The sequence below is a fragment of the Oryzias melastigma genome, linkage group LG21 (genome assembly GCF_002922805.2).
Source record: "Oryzias melastigma strain HK-1 linkage group LG21, ASM292280v2, whole genome shotgun sequence".
In the NCBI taxonomy this organism is placed as follows: Eukaryota; Metazoa; Chordata; class Actinopteri; order Beloniformes; family Adrianichthyidae; genus Oryzias; species Oryzias melastigma.
This window is the reverse complement of record NC_050532.1, coordinates 10,098,808-10,120,406: the sequence shown is the minus strand read 5'-3', so window position 1 is coordinate 10,120,406 and position 21,599 is coordinate 10,098,808. Positions and strand designations below refer to the sequence as shown.

The 21,599-nt window shown below is 36.7% G+C and overlaps 1 protein-coding gene across 7 annotated transcripts in view; it reads right to left on the bottom strand.

The window, feature by feature from the left end:
• Positions 1-21,599, bottom strand: part of gulp1a (GULP PTB domain containing engulfment adaptor 1a) — a 101,392-nt gene that overhangs the window by 19,079 nt on the left and 60,714 nt on the right. For 5 of the 7 annotated variants that reach the window (XM_036209594.1, XM_024286997.2, XM_036209596.1 and 2 more), the window contains exon 3: positions 10,628-10,707. In XM_036209594.1, coding sequence (XP_036065487.1) covers positions 10,628-10,655 — 28 coding nt within the window. In that variant the 5' untranslated portion in view covers positions 10,656-10,707. The other 2 variants (XM_036209592.1, XM_036209593.1) reach the window with 2 other exon arrangements.

Genomic DNA, 21,599 nt, shown 5'->3' with positions numbered 1-21,599 from the left:
CTTCCACTTCAGAACAGGTACATCCCTGCAGGGTCCCGAGCTGGTATTATAGCTGGCTATTCTTTTATTTTTTTCATTCTAGCAGATGCAAAGCAAAAGAGAGAAGCAATGTAAGCTTACAAAATACTGAAAAAGGGACATAAAATGGTCTTTTATCTTGATTATATTCATAAATGCGGCTTCTTTATGCATAAATAACAAGATGTCGGCGTATGAGTGCTCCACGGTTCATTATTGAACAATGCAAGTGATAATGTCTCACATCGGATGGACTCCCAGCCTATATAATTACAGAGGTATAATAAACAGCACACATTTAAAGACAGAGTGTAGCACCTGTTGGATAATGTGGCTCAAACATCTGTTGAACGGCTAAAATTAGCTCATGCATTTTAAGTTCACAGAGAAGGACTTGGATTCATTTAAGGGATGTTCTGTGAGGTCAATCTTGGTAGCAATGGAGGAAGAGACTCCCTTTAAAGAAAAATCAATACCCTCACAAGACTTAAATGAAAAGCAATGGAATCATTCCTCTTTTTTAAACCGTAGGGCCAGCAGAAAAGATTCCAGAGCAGACTAAAGATAAAAGATGGAGAACGGAGTTGACAGCAGGATGGCAGGAAGGCTGCCATATCAGAAAAGATCTGCACACCCTGTCCTGAGCTTTCTGGGCTCAAGTACAGTACGTTCATGTCTCTCTGGGCAGCACTAACAGGTAGAGACTAGATAGTACCTCTAAGGTATTAATATTTACCTGTTTTAGCTTTAAAATGTGAAATAAGGGATATTCTTCAACATTAAAAACAACTAAACAGTGTCTAAAATGAATTATTTGTTAAAAGTTCATACATTAAGCAAATTGGTGAAAGCGACAATGCAATAGCTTTCATCATTTGTGCTTTTGCTATGAGCAAATACTACATTGACTAGGAGTGATGCCTGATCAATCATTGAACAGAAGGATACAGTTGACATTTAAGGAAAAAAAAACACTATCTGATAGTAAATGTTCATTCACCAATTTAAACAACAACGTGTTAAATGCATTGACTGTATATGAGAACTGGACTGAGTGACCCCTCCCACTTCTCTTTCAAAGTTCCATAAACTTCTATTGAAATATAAACATCTATTACTCAATTATTATGTTAATCAGAATAACCATTCTTGCTCTGCTACATCTTTTTTACATGTACCTGCTAATCCTAATTTTGTTTTTTTATGTATTTTTCTGTTGTGCAAGTTATAAACTGACCAATCAGAACACTCAGTAAAAGTATGTGGTCTCACGTCAAACATTTAAAACATTCAACAGATTTCTGGCAGATGACTGCTTACTGACAATGTCTGGCTCCAACATGGTGGCATCTGTATCATGACTTCATTTTGTTGGAGCCGGAAGTAGGTTAATGTATATGAATGACATCACACTAACTCAGTCCAGTTCTCATATACAGTTAATAGTTACATTTTTACATCCATCCATTCTTCAAGAGGTGTTTAAAGGATTAAGGCGTGTGGAAGAGATTTTTTAACTATAGACTGTAGAATCACTTGACATCTTGACCCCGCCCCCCTCACATTCTAAATAGGAAGTACCTGCTGGTTCCAAGAAGCCCAAAACCCATAGACTTCTATAGAGAAATTGACAATTATTACTCTGTTATTATATTTTTAGTGAATCAGTGGACTTTGAACCAGCTCACTTATGATTGGTGATTGTAGTTGCCCTAGAATTGTGACTCTGATCCCTGTCGATGGGTTTCAAAATGGCAGCACCAGTATTGCCAAAAAATGACGACTGAATTGGCTTCATTTCGCTGGAGTCAGATGTAAGGCATTTTCTTTGGGTGATGTCACAGCTGGCTTAGTCAATTTTTTTAAAATTTGGTTTTAACAGGTGGAGCGAAGTTTCAGGTGTGATATGTGACAAAAAAGTGCAGCCAAAATGAAAGGGAAGGTGTAGGAAATGGCAGTGAGAGCAGCCATATTGGTTTAGAGACAGACAGAAAGAGGAGCTGGAGATGTTAAGAAAATGTTGAAGATGAATAGTATCAGGCATGAATACATTAGAAGGGCAGCTCATGGTAGATGTTTTGGAGATAAATGCAGGGAAGTAGATTGAGATGGTTTGTCCACATTCAGAGGAAGGACAGTGGATGGGTCGGTAAAAGGATGCTGAGGTTGAAGCGACTAAGAAAAAGGCTTTGAGGAAGACCAAAGAGGAGGTTAATGGATGTAGTGAAGGAAGACATGAGGGTGGTTTGTATTAGCAAAGAGGACAAGGAGGAGATGGAGACAGATGATTTGCTATGGTGACCTCTAAAGGGAGAAGCCATAATCAAATGAAGAAGACTGTCACCAAGATAGAAAACATCCTTTTCTGCTAAGAGGAGAAAAAACAGCATTTTCTGTTAGAAAAAAAGAAACATGCACAAAAATCAACACAATTTAACCATTTTCCTCTAATCCAGAATAGCTTAAAATGAATTCAAATTTACAATAACTCGGCTTTTAGTGGTTACAAAGCTCTAAGCTAGCCCTGGCTATTTGCAGCTTCAATACAACACTGAGTTGTGAGTGCTCAATTTTGCACAGGGCCACAGAAAGTGAGCAGGCAATAGACTAATTTACTACAGTGCTCAATCAATGACACACAATGATTTCTTTTCTTGTGGCTGTGCACAGCTCTCCATCACACAGAGGACAACCTTAAACAGGCTCCGAGCAGAACAAACTGAGCCAGAGTTCTACTCAAGAGAGTGCTCCTTTGAGATAAAATGGGGAAAAAAACTGGGGAATTTAACCAGCACTGCTGTTTTGAAAAAAATATGCAGGGAAACAGACTAAAGGTTGAAAAAAAAAAAAAAATCGTTAAAAAGCTTCAAATAAATGAGTATTGGTAATTGAGAGGAAACACCTCCATCTTTGACCTGATAGTTTTCAGGACAGATATAAAAAAAATATTTTTGGGGGTAATTTAGTGCAAAAAAAAGTAAATGTGAAGAAGCTGGAGCTGCAACAAAAACAGAAGAACTCTGTTGAGACGAAGACGTCTATTCAATTTAAAGGCTAACGATTTTGTTTTTTAACCAAGACACATTAAAATTTCGAACCGTAATCACAACATAATGAAACTATTTAATTAAACAAATAAAGTTAAGATAAGTGGAGAAATGCAATAAATTATGTATTTTAGGGGAAAAGGAAATGGGTACTGTCTAATCAAAGTGTAAAAACACTCAGAGTTCACACATAAAACCTTAATGAAACATCATTCAGTTGTAGTCTATTTAGATTCTCATTAATCCAGGAAGTGGACTCAATAAAAGGTTTTAAATTTGGTTTATTTTTTTATTATTGAAGAAAAAAGACTTTGGAAAACCTCTTGGAGAAGAAATGAAACATTTCAATAATAAAAGATGAACCAGCTGACCATTTTTTTACCTGCGACTCTGAAAGTGGGTGGTAGCATTCAATCCCATAGGAAAAAAAAAACAAACAATTTTAAACGTCTAACTTTTATTAAATATAGACAACAATTCCACATTTGAAGAGGCAAGGCTGGGCTATCACTTTTGTTGCTCCTGACATTCAAAGATTTCATCCAGTCAATAACCTGAATTATGTATAAACACTGACAATAAAACTGCAATTATATTCTCTACTTTTCACTTTGTTTTATTAGGTTTTTATAAAGCTGTTTGCAAAAACAATACAATTTCTAGAAATGCAATACTAAAAGATTGATGTCTGAGTTTTTATATTATTCCTATAAAGCATATTGTGGCACACTTCAACAGTAATCTGATCATAGAAATGGATATTTTGACAAAACAGTTCAGTGTCTCAGAGGGTGAACTGCTCGGGTAAAAACACTCCGTGGGAGGACGAGTACGGTGGCCCTGACATATGTGAATGTTGCCTTATGTTTTGTGTATTCTTGAAAAATCAAATTAAAAGAAAATTAAAAAAGCAAAATAAAAATAAAAAAAATAAATATTACATTTCAGAAATCAAAAGTTTCCAGAAACCAATTTTATTTAATAAAGTAATTTCCTAGAAATCAAAATGTAATGTAAACAAGTTAAAGACCATAAAAAAATGTGTGATATCACTGACTAGATGATGACATTTGAATTTTCAAGAAGAAGGAAAAGCAGGAGGAGGTTTTACCTGAACTATGGTAAAGAGTTGATTGTTAAATCACAAAAAATTTGCTGTTCTTCCAACCAGAAGCTTAACGAAATGTCTTCTGTTGAAAGAAATCCCAACTAACCAACTAAACTTCCCATTAAAAAGGCAAACAAACGTCATCATCAGTCATCAGCCATCTCCCATAATACTAACCCTTTTAAGGTTTATTTTTGTTTCATTTTTTTTACATTTTATTCTGATTTCTGGAAATGTATTTTTTTCACTGAAATGTATTCGTTTAACTTTTTAGTTTTTTGATTTTTTTTAATCTAAAATGTAATTAGAAAAAAAAATCTTTCACTTTTTAAATTTTCGTTGTGATCTGAATATGTTTTGCATTGAGTGATTTGTTGATGTGAATTGAACATCAGGGCCACCGTAGAAGTGCTGAAATGTAATGCTTACATGAAGAAATAATCAACTGATAGATGATGAAATAGCTGCTTTCCACTGAATATAGATTAGAATTGTTTTAAATACGCATAAATTTAATCCAGTAATAGAACATAAACATTCAAAATCTATTTATATTTACAGCCGTATCCATCAGAAATTCTGTGGACTAACCACTTTAAAAATTAGAGTAGTCTACTCTGCAAAACGATCAGCAGCGATCCTGACAACCTACAAAAACGTTAAAATTCAAGGTGCCTTCCAACTTAACAGAGGTGAAATTCCGAACATCATCCGCTCGGTACTTGAACTTCAAGTCACGTTTAATGCCAGGGTATAAAGGTAGTAGATGGAAATGATCAAATGCCCTCCTGGCATTACCTGCTGGACATGATCAAGCCCACAAAACACAAAGAGAAGGAGGGGGAGCAGCTAAATCACTCTAGAGGAGCCGTTGTCGGGCCGGCCGCCGCTCTCCGCCCAAAGCGGTTAATTTATAGTTCAGCCCGGACAGGCACAGAAAAAATTAAAGGTTGGTTTGGATGGTGACCATCATCTGAATCTTTTTCTTAATTAAAGGAGTGATGGAATGTAGCGGTGGTTTGAATCCTGTAGTAAACTGAGAGGCAACAGTAACAGGGGAGTGTGTAAGGAGGGATTAGCTTTCCAGACAGATTTTTAACTGCAACATACAAACATCCGACTCTTTGCCCATCAAACAATTTATGCTAATTTAATTCTCATAAGCTTTTTAAAAAGGGGAAATTCATATTTTAAGGTTTTAATGCTTTCCGCATTACTTTCTGCACAATAAGGCACACTTAAAGCAATAGTGCCTTTTATATGGATTCATTCTGGTTGTGTCTTTACTGATGTTGAAGGATTTTCAGAGGTACAACTCTGTCAAAATGTATGGTTTGGGTGTTAAAGTGAATACGCTAACGCGGCTAACATGTAGCAGTGTTTGAATGTACTTTTTTTTAATACTTTCCTAACAAGGTTGAGAGCTATAGTTATAGTGCAACACACTCTCAGTAAAATGCGTACATATTCCACGACTTTGCACTCTGAAATACCGTGTATAATATACGCCAAACACGCTTTTTACGTGCATATGATACGCAATGGTAGAGAATTGGTTGCACCGGCGTATAATATACACGACTTTTTTAGGTTTCGTTTTGATCACGTGGTCAGAAATCCTCTTTTCTAAATGACGTCGTTCCCGGTTAAGGTTAGGATTACGGTTATGGTTAGGGTTAGAAAAGCAAATTGTTCATTTGTGGGGCTGTCTGTGATGCTCACGCCTCCACCAGGGGACGTGTCAAACGTATAGTGAACTTTCCAACGGTGGTAACATGGCGGTGTTGGACTGTTTTTTTATTTTGTTCTTAATGTTGGGAGTTAATGTAGCCACAGCAATGCTTGTTTTAGCTGCATCAGTCTGTTTATGAGTGGAAAACAAGGTTGGGAATTCCATGTATTGTCGAAACACAAATGCTTGTAACATGGCTAATGTGTGGTGTGTTGCAATCAAGTTCTAGAATTACTATGAATGTAATTAACCTTATAGCCTCTTATGAGATCAATTCAAAAATAGACCATTGAATTGGTGCACTGTATAGTGTGTAAACTACAGCAGATTAGACACACTTTATCTCAGTAGGGCAAAAGTTGAACTCTAACAGCTTTAATAGTGAAAACAAGAAAAAAATGAAACGGATTTCTATTTGTGTCGCTTCAAAAGTTTCTACATTTTGACTAAAAACAGAGCCACGTCAGTGTCATCTGTGCTGACTTGTTTTCTTGTACATTTTAATTCATTATTTTTGATGACTTGTCAGGTTTGCATTCAGATTCAAAAAGTCAGTGAGGTTTTATGTTTGCAGCTCCCAGCAGCTAAAAGGAGGCGGTAGGAGCGTGATGCACTGCTGGTGAACTCCAGGCTTCTGTTGGTGGAACCAGTCCCTCACTGCCTTTCTGCATAATCTTAAAGGTACTCGGCACCAAACAACCTGCTCTTTCCTGCTATCAGCAGCTGCTGTTTCCAGCATGACCCCACGAATACGCAGGTAACAGATGAATCCACCGAGTGTGGAAGAATGACATGAAGGAAAGAGTCTGTTTCTAAATGATGATGATGGAGGAAGGTTTTTACTTCTAAAATGAAAAAAAAAAACTTTTTTTGCAAACTGCTTCAAAATTTCTTCACTGCATTTCAAAAGCTTCATCTGCAGACTCGGTGGGTAAAAGCAGTGGGAAACCACATTTACTGAGGAAACCGATTGGTCACTATACTTGAATTATGTGCGATAAAGACAAAAATATCTTTAAAAAGACATGATTAGAAAGAAGATGTAAAGAAGAAAGTATCAGAGCAAACATGATTATTCTGACAAACAGAATGAGTAATAACTGTCTCTTTCTCATAGCAGTCTACAGGATTTTGGCTTCTTGGAGCCAGTAAATACTTTCTAGTTGGAACTCAAGAGGAGAGCAGTGGAAATGTTCATTGTTTTTACAGTCTGTGGCCCAGATTGAGCATAAACCCAAAATGGGAAAAATAAAAATAAAACTGGATGATCTTTTCTATTATTTCTCAATGAAAATAAGAAAAAACATCATAAGCTGATGGAGCTGGGTCCATCACGCCCGCGGCGGCTCTCTGTCTGCAGGGCAGCACACCGCCCATGCGTAAGCATAGCGAGCTCTGTCGGGTCATGGGTGTCTGAGCTCGCTACGCTGTCCCCGGGCGGCTGGCTAGCGCAGCGTGCTCGACCACTCCAGCTCCAAGCTGGTGACCTGTCCAGGGTGTAATCCCGTCTTCGCCCAACAGTACAACCCCATATGTTTGAAGTCTTCTTTAATATATATACTGATTGGAGTCCACAGTAGAATCAGTTTGAGGGAAGTTGGTGACAAAATGAGTTTTGCATTGTGGGCATTTAAACACCAGAACACCAGTTTTGCTTGTTTTAGACTATTTTACGTGATCTTCTTTTAAAGACCAACTCTGTTAACATTTGTATTTTTGGTGTTTTTAACATGTTCTTGTGGCATTTTTTTCAATGATGGAGGACATATAAAAAAAACCAAAAACTTAAAATTGCATTTCTGAGTACTTATTTAGTACTTATGAAGTAGCAGCATTTCTCCTTTCCAATCTTCAACACAGAAACTATGATATCTGTTTTACTTGCTGCTGAGAAACTGTTGAGCCAAACTGGCACCAACGAGGTTCTGGAATGTAAAAGAAAAAAAAGGAAGAGAAGGGGGAAATATCCATGAGGAGGCTTTTTAAAGTATGGAGGAGTCACTTTCACTTAGGTGGCAGAACATTCTGCAGCTCTTCAGAGATAAGTGGCTCTGCTGACTGTTGAAAACAATGAAAACTTCTTGTTTCACATTTTTTTAGATGGTTTAAGAAGCCAGAAGAAGTTTGGAAAAGTTTAGCTGGACTCAAAAATCCAACATGTTTGTTTAATGTAGTGAAGAAGAAAAAATGGTGAGTTTTATGTGAAGATCTGTGCTTTTAATTTAGATTTTTTGGCTTTCTTGTTTTTTTTCTTTACATAATGTTTTCAGGTTTTCTTGTATTTTTCATTAGGAGCTTTACCCACATTTAAATCTTTTTCTTTTAATATTATCATTTGTTTTTTAAGCTATGCTGCTGTATATTTGCTAGCAGTCGGTGCATCACAGGCCTGCTCTACAAACAAACTTTAGCTGTTCAACTGCTCCGTTTTAGTTCAAAACAAAAGCAGTTTTTTCAGATTTAGTGACTGACTTGAAGGTTAAAGTTTTGTAACTGTGGCAAAAATTTAATTCATTACTTTTCCACCACTATACTTAAGGGGACGTTTACCTGCTTTACCAACTTTATTCTGAAAATATCTCATCCTAAAAACTGAGATTTTTTAAAAAGCACTTCAGAAAAAGAGCAATTTTGTTGAACCTGTACTTGTTAAACTGACAATAAAGCCAATTTATTCCTTCCTTCATACATTAACAATATTATTATTAACCCTTATTTAACCAGGGTGGGTCCCACTGAGATCTAAAACCTCTTTATAAAGGGAGCCCTGGGCAAGAATCAATACAACAATAAAATACAAAAATAGTTAAACATATACAACAGAGTTACAATCCTGATTCAAATTTCATATAAATGAATTATCTTGAAATTAATTAACATGAAAAAAAAATCTTCTTGCCAAGTCAACTAGTAAAGTTTGTTAGTTTCATGATTGTCCATCAATTGACAGTTTATTAATTGAAGTTTGATAAATTGTAGAAAAAAACATGTAAAAATTAGTATTTATTCTTGAAATACTTCAAACATTAATTCAGTCTTCTAGTGAAATCCGATGTGAATTGAAAGCTAACATCATAGCTGCAATTTTAAGAACTATTCACCCGAATAGAAAAGATGAAAAACCATAGAATGTAAACTTCAATCTTTTTGTTATTTTTTTAGTTCAAGATACATTGTTAACCGCTCTGTAAGTACATATCTTTAAAAACAACCCCACCACCCATACTTTGCATGACAGCAGATTGGGGTGCAGTATATCCCTGTTGCTACGACACGTCAAAACATCATTAATAGGATTGTTTTTTCCGGAGCTGGCTGAAAGTTTTTTTTTCATGTAGTGTTTTTGTTAAAAAAGGCTCATCTACAATATGATTATTTCAGATTTCTGCTGTTGCTCATTTTGTGTAATTATTCGGTGTTACTTCACGTCTTGTGACCAAGTCTAACTTTCTAGATCAGTGTTTGGAAGGCAGACAAGTCATTTGCAATTCCATCAGGCCAATACCTGCATACTTTATTTCTAAGTGACCTGCTCTGAACTTCTGGCATAGTAAAACCTTGGTAATCTTGCATTAAGATGTGGGACTTTACAGCAGCTCCGAGCTTTACATGGTCTGACCTTGAAAGGAACATTTTGGCACACTCAGTCCGGAGAAGATGAGAAGATATTCTTGGGTAATCTTCCTCACTGTAGAGTGATTTACTTTTAATGCTTTAGGAAATGGCCTTCAAGCCTCTTGCAGATTGATAGGCAGCAATAACTGCAGATAATTTCTGATGTCTCTCCTAGGCTTCCAATCAACAAACACTTAAATGGAACAGCAAACTGCCAAACAGATTTTTTTTTCTTTTTTTTACAGTGAAGTTACTGTAATGCTATGGATTGGATCAGAAATTCGTGACTATTATATCATTAGGAGGATAATTGATAGTTTTTTTTTAATCAATTTTGACGTTAATTTAATTAGATAAATAAGTGTTTATATCAGTATGTCCTTAATACTTCTATAACTTATTTACTTTTTTCATATATAAATCCTTAAAACTAAAATAATTGAATTTTTTTAACTTTAATTTGGTTACAAGCTTTTAAAACTACATTTCCAAATTACAAAATAAATGCAGCAAAGTAATCAGAATAATAATACGGGCGATGTACAACAACATTGCCTCACTCTAGTGCGGGGAAGAGCTGAAACATTTTGGAAGGGGACAAATGAAAACAGTAGAGTGGAGGCCATTACATACAAAAGGACCAAAATACTTATTTGTGACAATATATGTCAAATATACAGCTTGATTTTATTTAAAAATGTAGCTTTTGTTATTGTAAATGCGAGAAATGGAAAAACCTGCACAGGTTTGTCCATATCAGTCCGTATCCACACGTAAGGGCAGCTGTGACTACGCCATGAAAAAGTTTAAACTACTGTTGAATGAAAATTTAGTTTTGTGTCTTTATAGACCCAAAAAAAACTTTGAAAGTTACATAAATTTAAATATTAATAGTAAAATACCTTCATGACTCAAGCGGATTAATACAAATGTATGGTTGCATTTATGGTTGTATTAGGGAAGAAAATATTTTCCACAATAAAAAAAAAATCAGTTCCTGTAAAGTCCAACATGTTTCCATTCCAGGCTGTTTGCAAAGGAGAACGTCTGTGCTGCTTAAACAGAATGACCTCAGAGTGATTTTGTAAACTCAAGACGTTTGCTCACCTTTTTTCCTGTTGAAGGCGCGGTTCATAGTGGAAAATGTAAGTCACTGAGGCCCCCCTGGTTACCTGCCAATCTTCCGCCTGAAAATAAGAAAATAACAAGAAGAAATGAGAGGGAGTTAAATATGGCCCGAGCTTCAAGCCTGGGATGGCAAAGAGCATTAAAACAGACAGAAGAAGTAAAAAAAATAAAATAAAAAATAGTATTACACAAATGAAATAATTATTTCAGTGAATTCTGTACAAATTCACAAGGAGAGAACATATCTTTATAAGCATACAAAAAAGCCTTGATGTGTAAAATATCGTGTTTAGAAGCATAAAAGTTTTGTCTCCTTTTTAGAAATACACCTCTTCCTCTTAAAACAACACTGTTAAAGCAAATAATTATGTAGATTTGGGTAAACGTTTTAGTTTCCAATCTTTAAATCGACTCACAGAGTTCAACCAGGATGTGTCATAACATAACCGCTCCATAACGATATCACAGCTTTTCTGAAAACGGAGCAATTTCTTTTGCAAATGAAAAGTGTCCGCCTCAGCAGCGTGACAGCGCTTCCACTGTTTGTGCATCAATTCTCCACAAGCGCTCAGCAATCTTCCGGCTGCAAGGACAAACCCAGCTCGACTCGGCAGCTGTCAACGTTGTCCACAATCAATATTGCGAAGTCTTTGGGGCTGCCGGAGAATATGTGAGGAAGGTCTGCCTCGTAGCAGCCACTTCAGTCCTCGCTCTTTGCAAACACATTAACCTCAGTCGAGCAATTTGGGAAGTGAATTAAAACTTCCCACGTCTGGCATTTTTCATTTTTCATGGGAAACGTGAGTAATTTGAAGTTCTCAGTGATGGGGAAAAAACAAATTTTACTCCAATCCTGCTACCAGTCTCTCATCTGTTTGAACCCTCTGGCAAACTGGCACTAATACATTTCTACATGAAGACGAGCTTTTACTTTGATGAGAAGTCATGTTATTTTAAAGTGGTTTAAAGAAAAAAAGACAAGTCTATAAATATTAATAGGAGCTTAAATTGATGGATAATCAACTCAAATTGAGGGAGTGAAATAAAAACACTTGTGTGCTACATGTATAAAGCCCCACTTCCATCATCTTTTGATCTATTGAAAGCGTTCCCAATAGTCTTTAGATAATGATGTCATTTTTAGCCAAATTAAAAAAAAAAATGTTTTCTAGGACATAGTTTCTGCAGAGTGGCAGTATTGTATAGTTATTGTGGCAATAATTAGTGCAGAACAAGCCCACCCCCAATTCTCAGAGCCAATCTGTTAATACTTAATTTATTTAATTAATATCCATCATTAGAAAAATGCCACGAGAACATGTTAAAACACAATTTTTATTGGTGTGTGTCTTTAAATCAAATGTCTTCATCTTTAGCTGTCAGAAATCTTTTTTAGTAGGACCATTATCAAGCAAGCAAGTGCAAAAATAATCTCCAATAAGGCACTTAACTCATCTAAAGAGATTAAAGTCCAAATAATCCAGCAGAAAAGCCTTTTTTTGCCTCAGCAGAGGCTTTGGAGAGGGATGCAGAACATTTAAATGGAACAAGACGTAGGGTGGGGACTGCCACATTCCTCCATCTGCTGAGACAGAAAGCCTTTGCTGCTAAGGGAAAAAAACATCCCTTACTCATGGGTCAAAAATGTTATTGTGGAAAGAATCACATGGACAGATCATCAAGAATGCCTCTGCTTATATTTCTTAGAAAACAAGAGATCTGCAGATCTTCTTAGCCGGATGATAACCGTGGCAGCAGAGGCCTTGGTGTTTAATCTTAATCTTCTTGATAAGAAGCTCTTTGGGTTGAAATGACCTCTCAGGTTTTACTGTAAGATAGCAGTGTATAAACTGTAAATAAGGTTTTACTTTTCAACGTCTGGTATTTTTCCTTTTGATCTTAGAACACAGTTATAAAAAAAGAAAATAGTTGAAGGTTTGGACAAGTTCTTTAAAGGAAAAAGATAAAATTGTCTACTTTTAACTAGAAGCTGTGCTTTAAAGGGCAACACAACAGGGCAGTTGTATTCTGACTCCACGTTCAGCCCAGATTTAAAAAATGCAAAAAAAAGAGGCGGGCTGAGTGGAGGGGGCGTGGTTTGGATCTGTGATTAACAATTACAGTGAGGCTAGCTTGAGGTAACGGTCACGCTGCATCTTTAATATGGAGAGTGGTACAGAGCAAACTGATGCCAGCATCTCCACAGAACTTCCTGTGAAGGTGGAGGATTTTTCTCCTCCACCTTCTCACGTCACAGGCACTCATATTCCAGACCAAAGGGAACCCGAGTTTGAGTGGTAAAATGACGCTAGCATCAGAAGCTAATAAAGGTCAACGTATGAAGCAAACCATCCAGAGTGAAACAATCATTGCAAATTCCATCACCAAAACAGAGTTCGCTGGATTCTATGCCAACTCAACTACTGTTGCCCAACTTCCAAGTCCACTGGAAAGTTGTGTGAGCCAGTAGATCTTTGACAACCAAAGGCAAAACACCTACGAGTCATGCTAAAGCTAACATGATAACAACCAACTGTTACAGAATCAAAGATGGGCGGGGCTTTTAAACTGGAGCTCAAAGCATGATGACCTGAAACTTCTAAAATGACGTGGGACTTATTACTTGACCAATCACAAAATTCGACTATAATGCCTCGTTTTAACCTGCAGAAACTCACCTCTGAATTGTGGGAGGGGATTTTGGGGGAGGGGAGGTAAGCTTCTGCTTCTTCCTAATGAACCTTTGGTTTAAAAGCTCTCCTGCTAACTTACTCAGAAATCAAAAGCTAACATTAGTGGTGCAACAAAATTGCCAGCTGTACAATTTTGAGCCAAATTCAAGCTCAGAAGAGGAAAGCAAAGACGTACATGGATCTAGACATCTTTAGACATGGGGCGGAGCAAGGAGCTTGTGGTACTCCCATCACAGATTCTACATCACAAATGAGAGCTTTTTCAAACAGCATTTTTTTCATCTGCTCCGTATTCACAATGATGTGAATAAAGAAATACTCAGAAATACAGTTTTAAGCTTAAAATATTTCATATATATGCACTCCATGAAAAAATGCTGCAAGAACATGCTAAACATACCCAAAACACCATTTTCATTGGAGGGGGTCTTTAAAACAGGAAACAAACAACAAAAAAACTAAACAAAACTGTAGAAAACATAAATACACACATATGAGTAACTAACTATTTTCAAAGAAAAAGTGCAATGCAAAAAACAAAGACAAAAAAAAACTGATTAGACTTTTGCCGTCAGATGGTGAATCATCAGAAAAAGGCCCAGCAGACTCTAGTTTGGACTGTGGGGACTTGAGATTTTAGCAAACACAAGAGAAAAGTCCGGCCGGCTCCATGTTTGTTTGAAGCCAACACACCTGGACGTGCTGCAGTTCTGTGCCTTCCACTCGACTGTAATATTCCTCCGTCTGATTGACAGCTGCACCGTTGGGCTTGTTTTAATAGCTTCCTGTCTGGTGATTCAACAGAATCCCTGGGGGAGAGCCGCTGACCCACAGTCCCACACACACCTACATGCATGCACACACTCACACTGGCGCGCAGCCTCAACACCGAGCTGCAAACGTCCTCTGTTTACCAGCTGCAGTAGGGCTGTGTTCGCCGAAATCCTCTTCAAATGTGTGCAGGACACAAGCACAGTCACTCGGGTGAAAGGGTTGTGCTCCATTTTCATTTAGAAAACAAAACATCTGGAAAAAATGCTCATCTCAACCTATGGACTACATCGTTTAAAAAAAAAAAAGTTGAAAACATAAAGCAACATTGTTTAGACTAAGTTGGAGTAGTCTGACAGTTCACTGGAGTGACTCAAAAAAGTGGAATTCAGGTTGGGAAATCTTCCTGGAAACTGTGAATCCAAACGCAGATGCTTGACAAGAACCATATAGGAAAACAAAGCATATCCCATTTCTATGCCATTCACTAATCTGACCCATATGCATCCAACGGCGGGCTTTTAACATTGTTTAGAAGTCAATCATGTGGTAACCGCAGAATGCCTCGGAGACCAAGATCAACACAGATCCTTTGTTTTCTTCACTTTATCTCCAGAAGATTGCCAGCGAAGAGCAACAAATGAAACTTTATCTATGCAAAAACTTTGTTTCTGAATTGCAAATTCATTTAACTGCTTCGACTGAATCTTAAGGACACAAAAAAGCCCCACTTGCTGAGTCAAAATCCAGCTTTTTGCCTCAAATAGACCAAATGAAGCACCTACCGTACTAAGACGAGTGCATCCAGAAATAAATTCCTTTGAGAGAAACAAGCAAACAACTAGAACGGAGATAAAAGCTCCTTACTTGCCTTCAAACTGCAGTGGAACAGCGAAGAGGAAGTTCAAGCAGAACTTAATAGTTTTCAGCTGTGGACCAGATGGTGCTGCGCCCGGCCGCAGTGGGGAGAGGTGATGGGATTTGCAAACTCCACAAGAAATTGCCTTGACACGAGATACTTGACATTCAAACTCAACTTCCTCCGCCTACTATTCGCCCAAACAGAAGTTCTGGAGTGTGCAGAAAGGAGACCCCTTTCGACAGGAACTAATACACTGCAGCACGCGCTGTGGCATTCCAGGGATGACCTACAAAAAGACATTGTGCCAGAGTTTTGCAGAGTGTGACCCCTCAGCTGCAGCGCGCCCATTTATCATCCCACTACGCTCACTGGCGACAACCTGAGCGCGGCCGCCTCACATCAATCACAGCAGAAGCTTAATGACACGCTGCAAAAGTCAGAAAAAGCTCTGGAACTTACAGCAATGAAGTGTGTCTTCTAGAATTATGCCAACTTAAAGGACTGTTTACTTTCAGTTTGAGAGATAATACCCATCATCCTGAGGGTCAATGACAGAGGGAGCCGAATGACTATCATCCAAAACTAACTTGTCTTGTAGATAAAGGAGATAAACTTCTTTCTCTACCTTAAAATTTAAAATGAGAGAATCTAAAATTAAAGATTTACTGCTAAGTTTCTTATATCATTTTTTTTTGCAACCTGAAACCTCTATTCTTAATTTAACCTGTTAAGAAATGTTTAAAAAATTAACATAAAGAGATATAAGTCTAAATCTTGTAGTACAATAACATGGTCGTCAAAATATGGACACACCGGGCATGTGATGCGTGTTCTTGAAAGCGCTGGAAAAGCAGGGCACAGGTTCTTTTTCCTTATCAACTGTATAGTAGCACATGTACGCCCCCTACAGTTGGAAGAGTCGTGGTACAATAGTCATTTGCTTCAAGTCTCGTGAATTTCACTCCAGGTTTTTTTCTTTCACAGCTCTATTTCGATTTATGAAAGATTTGGGTCATAACTACAGCCGGACATAAACCACCATTATTTATTTCTCCTTCAAGATCAATGTTCAAAAGGTTGGCACTTCAATGACTAAAGGGATGCTGTCCATATGTCCCTACCAAAACAAAGTCCCTGATTGGTCAAAGTTCAACCTGGATCCAATTGCAAGACAAGCTCAGTGGTCACATGTAGAGCCCGAAAACATAGAAAGTAGAAACCTGCGTAAACGCAAATGCTACACATAAACACAGAAAGTTGTGGTTTACATAGAGTATTTATTAGAAGTGACCACATTAACGCACATTACTGAGGGCAGTGTGGTTATAGTTTCAGGCATATCGTGTCTTGAGAAACGCCTTTACAGACCAATTACTAAAGACCCCTTCTGATTGTCATAAACGGGCAGACAACTAGTCCCATGTGAAGCATGTTTATTAGTTCAGACAGGAACTAAGCACAGCTACAAGTCCACAAAACTAAATCAGGTTAAGACAGGCTGAGGTCAATCATGAGCATGGGATCATCAAAGAAGACACTAGAGTAGTCAGGGTCCATCTGAGGGTCAGGGCAAGCAGCAGGCAAAAAAGCAAAGCAGGGTCAGAAACACAAGACCAGGTCTAGATAGAAACGTTCGGTAATACAGGCAAGGTGGAACAAACAATACTTTACACTGAGTGAGGCTCTGTGCAGTGCGAAAGTGTCATGTGGTTGATTAGCAGATGAGAGTCAGGTGAGTGGCATCTAGGAACAGTGTGCTGGGGTTGCTGGGAGATGAAGTGCATTCAGTACTCCTGACATTGATCATCTTCAGTCATTTCAAAAGCATTCCCAGTGAGTTTTTAATTATGATTGTCGTTTTAGCCAAAAAAAAAAAAAAAAAGTTTTCTAGTACATATTTTAAAAGAGCGTTGGTACATAGGGAAAATTTGCTTCTGAGTTGTGTCCATGACCATTAGTACAGAGCATGTAGAGAATGTTTATTATAAAACTATTTATTAGATACTAAGAACATTAAGGAGAACTTCCTAAAGAGAAGTGAGAAGTGAAGAAGCTTCTGGAATGAGCAATTAAACATCTTGTAGAAGAACCTTTAAAGTTCTGAACAACAGTAAGCCAGGTGAATGAAAGTCCTCACAGTATTTTGAAGGTTTTCAAACACAGTTTTTATTAGAAACAAACGTTTGGTCTTGGGTGCTGGTGCTTATTCTGGCCAGCAGGACTCTACATTTCTGCTTTGGACAGCGTTTAAAGCAGGGAGGTGTCAGTATTTGGGCAGTTATTTCCTCATTCTTTGTTTTTTTAGGGTTTAGGTGCCTCTGCCTCATATCATTTGATGCACACATTTTGTATGAACAGCTGTGCTGAGGCACAGGAAGTGGCTGGCTTAGACATTTTCCAGAAGAGAAGAACAAAAAATAACCAAAATGGCAAGTTTTGGTTTAAACCAAGAAGTTAAAAAAGTAAAAGGGAGAAATGAATATAGACTTAAAAAGTTAAAATACATTATTTGTGAACTACAACTTTAGTTTAAACATTTAAACATTAAAATAGTTAATAAATACTTAATGACTGACTCAGTGACCGAGCACAACTGTGCTTTACTTTTTCCTTGGGGGGATAAAAGGATGTATCCCATCTTTTGTTTGCCATCAAGTAAAAAAAATATACAATCAAACACTGTTTACAAGCCTTGATTCCAGATTCTAATCATTTCAGCGGCAGCAGAGGATGCAAGTGTTTGTCACTGGAGAAGCAGGGATCTGCATCTAAATGAGAATCCTCCGTGGATTTTCACAAAAACTTGCCGCTTCCTCGTAATTAGAGCTCCGTGTAAGCAGCGATGAAAGGAAGATGTATGAGATTCAGCGAGCTTCTACGTTTTATCCGCTGAAAACCTAAAGTCACCAGCAGGCGATAAACCAGCAACATCAGTTAAAAAAAAATAAAACATTCTCTATACTTGCTATTAAGAGCTTATTCTAGAGAAATTTTACTTCTTTGTTGTTTATTTGACGTGCTGATTTAGTTGCTGTGTACAGCCTGTCTTTGAGGTAAAAAGAACTCGTGTCCTGCTGGTGATATGCAAACATAAAAATGAGCTTTTACATTGAAGAAGCAAATCTGACTGTTGGTGATATAAAAGCACAAAGAAACAGCAAGATAGAGACCATGTGTGGGATCCTAGCTTGGAAAATTATGTTGTAGGACTGTATTGTCCTAATTAGTTAGACTGGAAATACCACTTTTGTGTATTTGCTGTCTTTTCCGACAGTGCGACATGAATAAATAGTTGTTAAATTATTGTTTTCTACCATTTTATTTTTACTGCTTTATTAGCACAACTGGCAGCAGATTTAATACAGGAAGAAAAAGTAATGCATTGCACAGAAGATGAAATAACAAAATAGAAATAGTAAAAGAAGAAAGAAAAACACAAGATTGATCTATTTTAATACATAAGAAAAACGATTCAATTCCCACTGCAACCACACTGAAGAAAATGAAACATTGGATCAATTTACTAAAGTTTAGCAATTTGTTACATTAAAAAATGTTTAATTTTCATCAAATCAAAATTTCAGATTGAGGGTTTACTCAACTAAAACATTTAATTTGATAAAAATATATATTTTTAAATGTAAGAAATTTCAGAGCTTTTGCTAATTGATCCAATGTTTCACTTTTTACAGTGCAAATCATTTCTATTGTAAAATTATATTATATATAATTTAAGTTATTATATAAAAAAAATGCTACAAGAACATGTTAAAAACACAAAAACAGATGGTTTTTAGTGGAGTGGGTCTTTAAAGGCTAATTAGAACCTTCAAAAGTCAGACTTTGGATCAGACAGAACCTCTTCAACTGTGTGAAGACAAGTAATTGTACACACTGACTGACTCTTTTTCAGTTTCTCTTAAAAAGAAAAAAACAACAACTTTTTTTCATTTTTTTTTCTAAAACAACACTTGAAACAACACTTTGAGCAATTCAATGTTGTTTTCCTAAAGCTCAGGAGGGTTTGGTATCAGTGCGTTCCAGCACGGCTTTCATGCAAACAGAGGAGGTTGTAAATAATCAAAAGGATTCAAAACACCTGTAGAAATGTCCTAAGGCTTTATTGATGTCTATTGGTCTGAGGCAGCTCTAAATTGTTTATCTATTTCATGTTCTCTAGCAAAAATGTTGTTATTTCTGAAATTAACAGTTATTAGTGGCTATGAACTTAAACAAATTACTTCAATCTAAAACGTTCAACCAATATTGCATATTTGGTCAAATCTCAAACACACAACTTAAATCTAGACAAGTTTTAATAAAATTGTAGGCATTAAAGGTTCTTACAAGATGGTATAGTCTAAAAAATAATCTGTTCTTCTGTGATTTTTTACTTTAAATTAGATTAAAAAATAATAAAACCACAAATACTTAAGTGTTTGGGGTTCTGAGATAGCCCAAAGAGAAAAGTGCATTTGTAAACAACATGTTACTGATATTTTTAATCAAAAAGATTATTTGTAGTTGTTTTGGTGCATTGCATAGCTGCTCAAAGAGGTTCAGTGTGCTGTGCTTCCAACTAGTGGTCAGGGCTTCAGTGGAAAAACAAAGTGAAACGCTAAATAACATGTTTTCTTATTTCATCTTGACAGCATTTGAAATCGATTCAAGTATCATCAAATGAAGTATCACGATATTTCACTGAATCAATATTTTCCTACACCTCTAATGGTTAGATCTATTGCCTCACAGAGAGAAGGCTCTGGTTTAAGTTCTGGCTGGGACCTTTTTGTGTGGAGTTTGTATGTTCTCCAGTATCCTCTCACAGCCCCAAAAAATGCTTCATAAGTTAACCGATGATGAATCATCCCAGGGAATGAAGAAGTGTGTGTGATAATGTGGCCCTGCGACATACTGGGAAACTGTCCAGGATGTACTTCACCTTTGTCTAACAGTTGCAGGGATAGGCTCCAGCAGCCCTGTGAACCCCAAAAGGGATTTAGCGAGATAATTTATGCACGACAGGTAGACCAATGATAACTGAATCAAAACTATGTACTTCCTGGGAGATCACGACACTGAAGCTACACAAAATCCCATCTGTCTCTACGGTTGTTTGCTTTGCTAAAATTATTTTAAACTACAAATTAGACACCTTTACCAGGTCAGAAATAAAATAACCCAAATTTCCAAATGGGGATAAACTATGTTGTACCGGTACTCCTTATTTATTGTAAAACTCCTGAGACTTTTTGGGAGAAAAACTGCAAGCACCAACACATCTTTTGTATCTGAGTAGAACTGAGTGAGGTTCATTTTAATGACTAACAGATGTCTGATTATGTAGGATGAATGAGCTGCTTTCAGCATAAACAGATAAAAGGCCGACTCTAGTCAAAACTAGCATTTGTTGAAGCTGGAGATTATAACACATTAAAACAGTTTATTCAAATGTTTCCAGTTCCAACACAAAAAGTATATTAGTGGTAATAATCTCTCTGAAAAAGATCTAGATGGAATTCATTGTTGTGAATAGAGTTTGGCTCTAAATGGAACAGAAAGAAAACTCAAATGAGTCAAACTGGCCTTTATGCTGGTTCAAATGTGGAAAGCTAATTAAAAATAAAGAACAATTTGACTGCTAGTGTATTTTTACCAGTAGCATAGAGTGCTTCATAATTTAATGAACGATACAACATACTTTATATTTTTTCTGTCTTTTATTGAGGACAAAAACCCCCCATTTCAAATTCGCAGAAAGATGTGGCGCCACAGAAATTTCAAATGATTATGTCGGTTTTATCATTTAACCAAAGTTCGTTTCTGCCTCAATGTGTTTACAGTTTTCCATCAAATTGAGGTTTTATGGTAGATTTGTTGGAGTTCTAACAAAAGAAAAAAAACTCTCACAATTGACTTCAATAATTTATGACTGCTTGACAAATCCACAAGGACATGACTGCAGACAGAACTAGATGCTGTTGACCCCAATCACTTGAAAAACATTTTATTTTAGCAGGCAACCCTAACGATTATAGTTTTTTCTCGTTTTAAGCTTTAAAGTTTTTCAACAATTCCGAACACTTTTGTTAGTGTCATTTAATAAAATGATTACCGTTGATTACCCCATTTTAAGCTCATCTGTCCATCTTTATTTTGTACTGGCGACTGTAACTCTTAGTTTTTATTCACATTTTTAAGCTTTAATAACAGGTAATAATAGGTGGTAAAATTTGGAAAACTTTTTAAATGTCAATTTCATGTATGTTTTTTTGTTTCAAGATTGTAAGACTTGTAATTCATTAATACAAAAATAACATTCCTCTGCAAAGAGCAGATCTGTGTCAAACGAATTCAAACATGATCAACTTTCGCTTCAAACCTTCAAAACAAAGTGGACTGTAATTAAAAAGGAGAGAATGTCAATGTTCCTAAAATCTTGTGAAAATGCAGATCTACAAAGCTGATTGTTTTTAAGTTGGATGCATGTACAGCAGCCCTTCATTTTTTGTGGGAGTTAGCATAAAAATATCCCACGATTGGTAAATTCATGATGTTTTAAAATTACACACTAGTAAAAGTCGTAACAAGGTTTCTGAAGGAGAACCTGTGGAAGGATCATTAA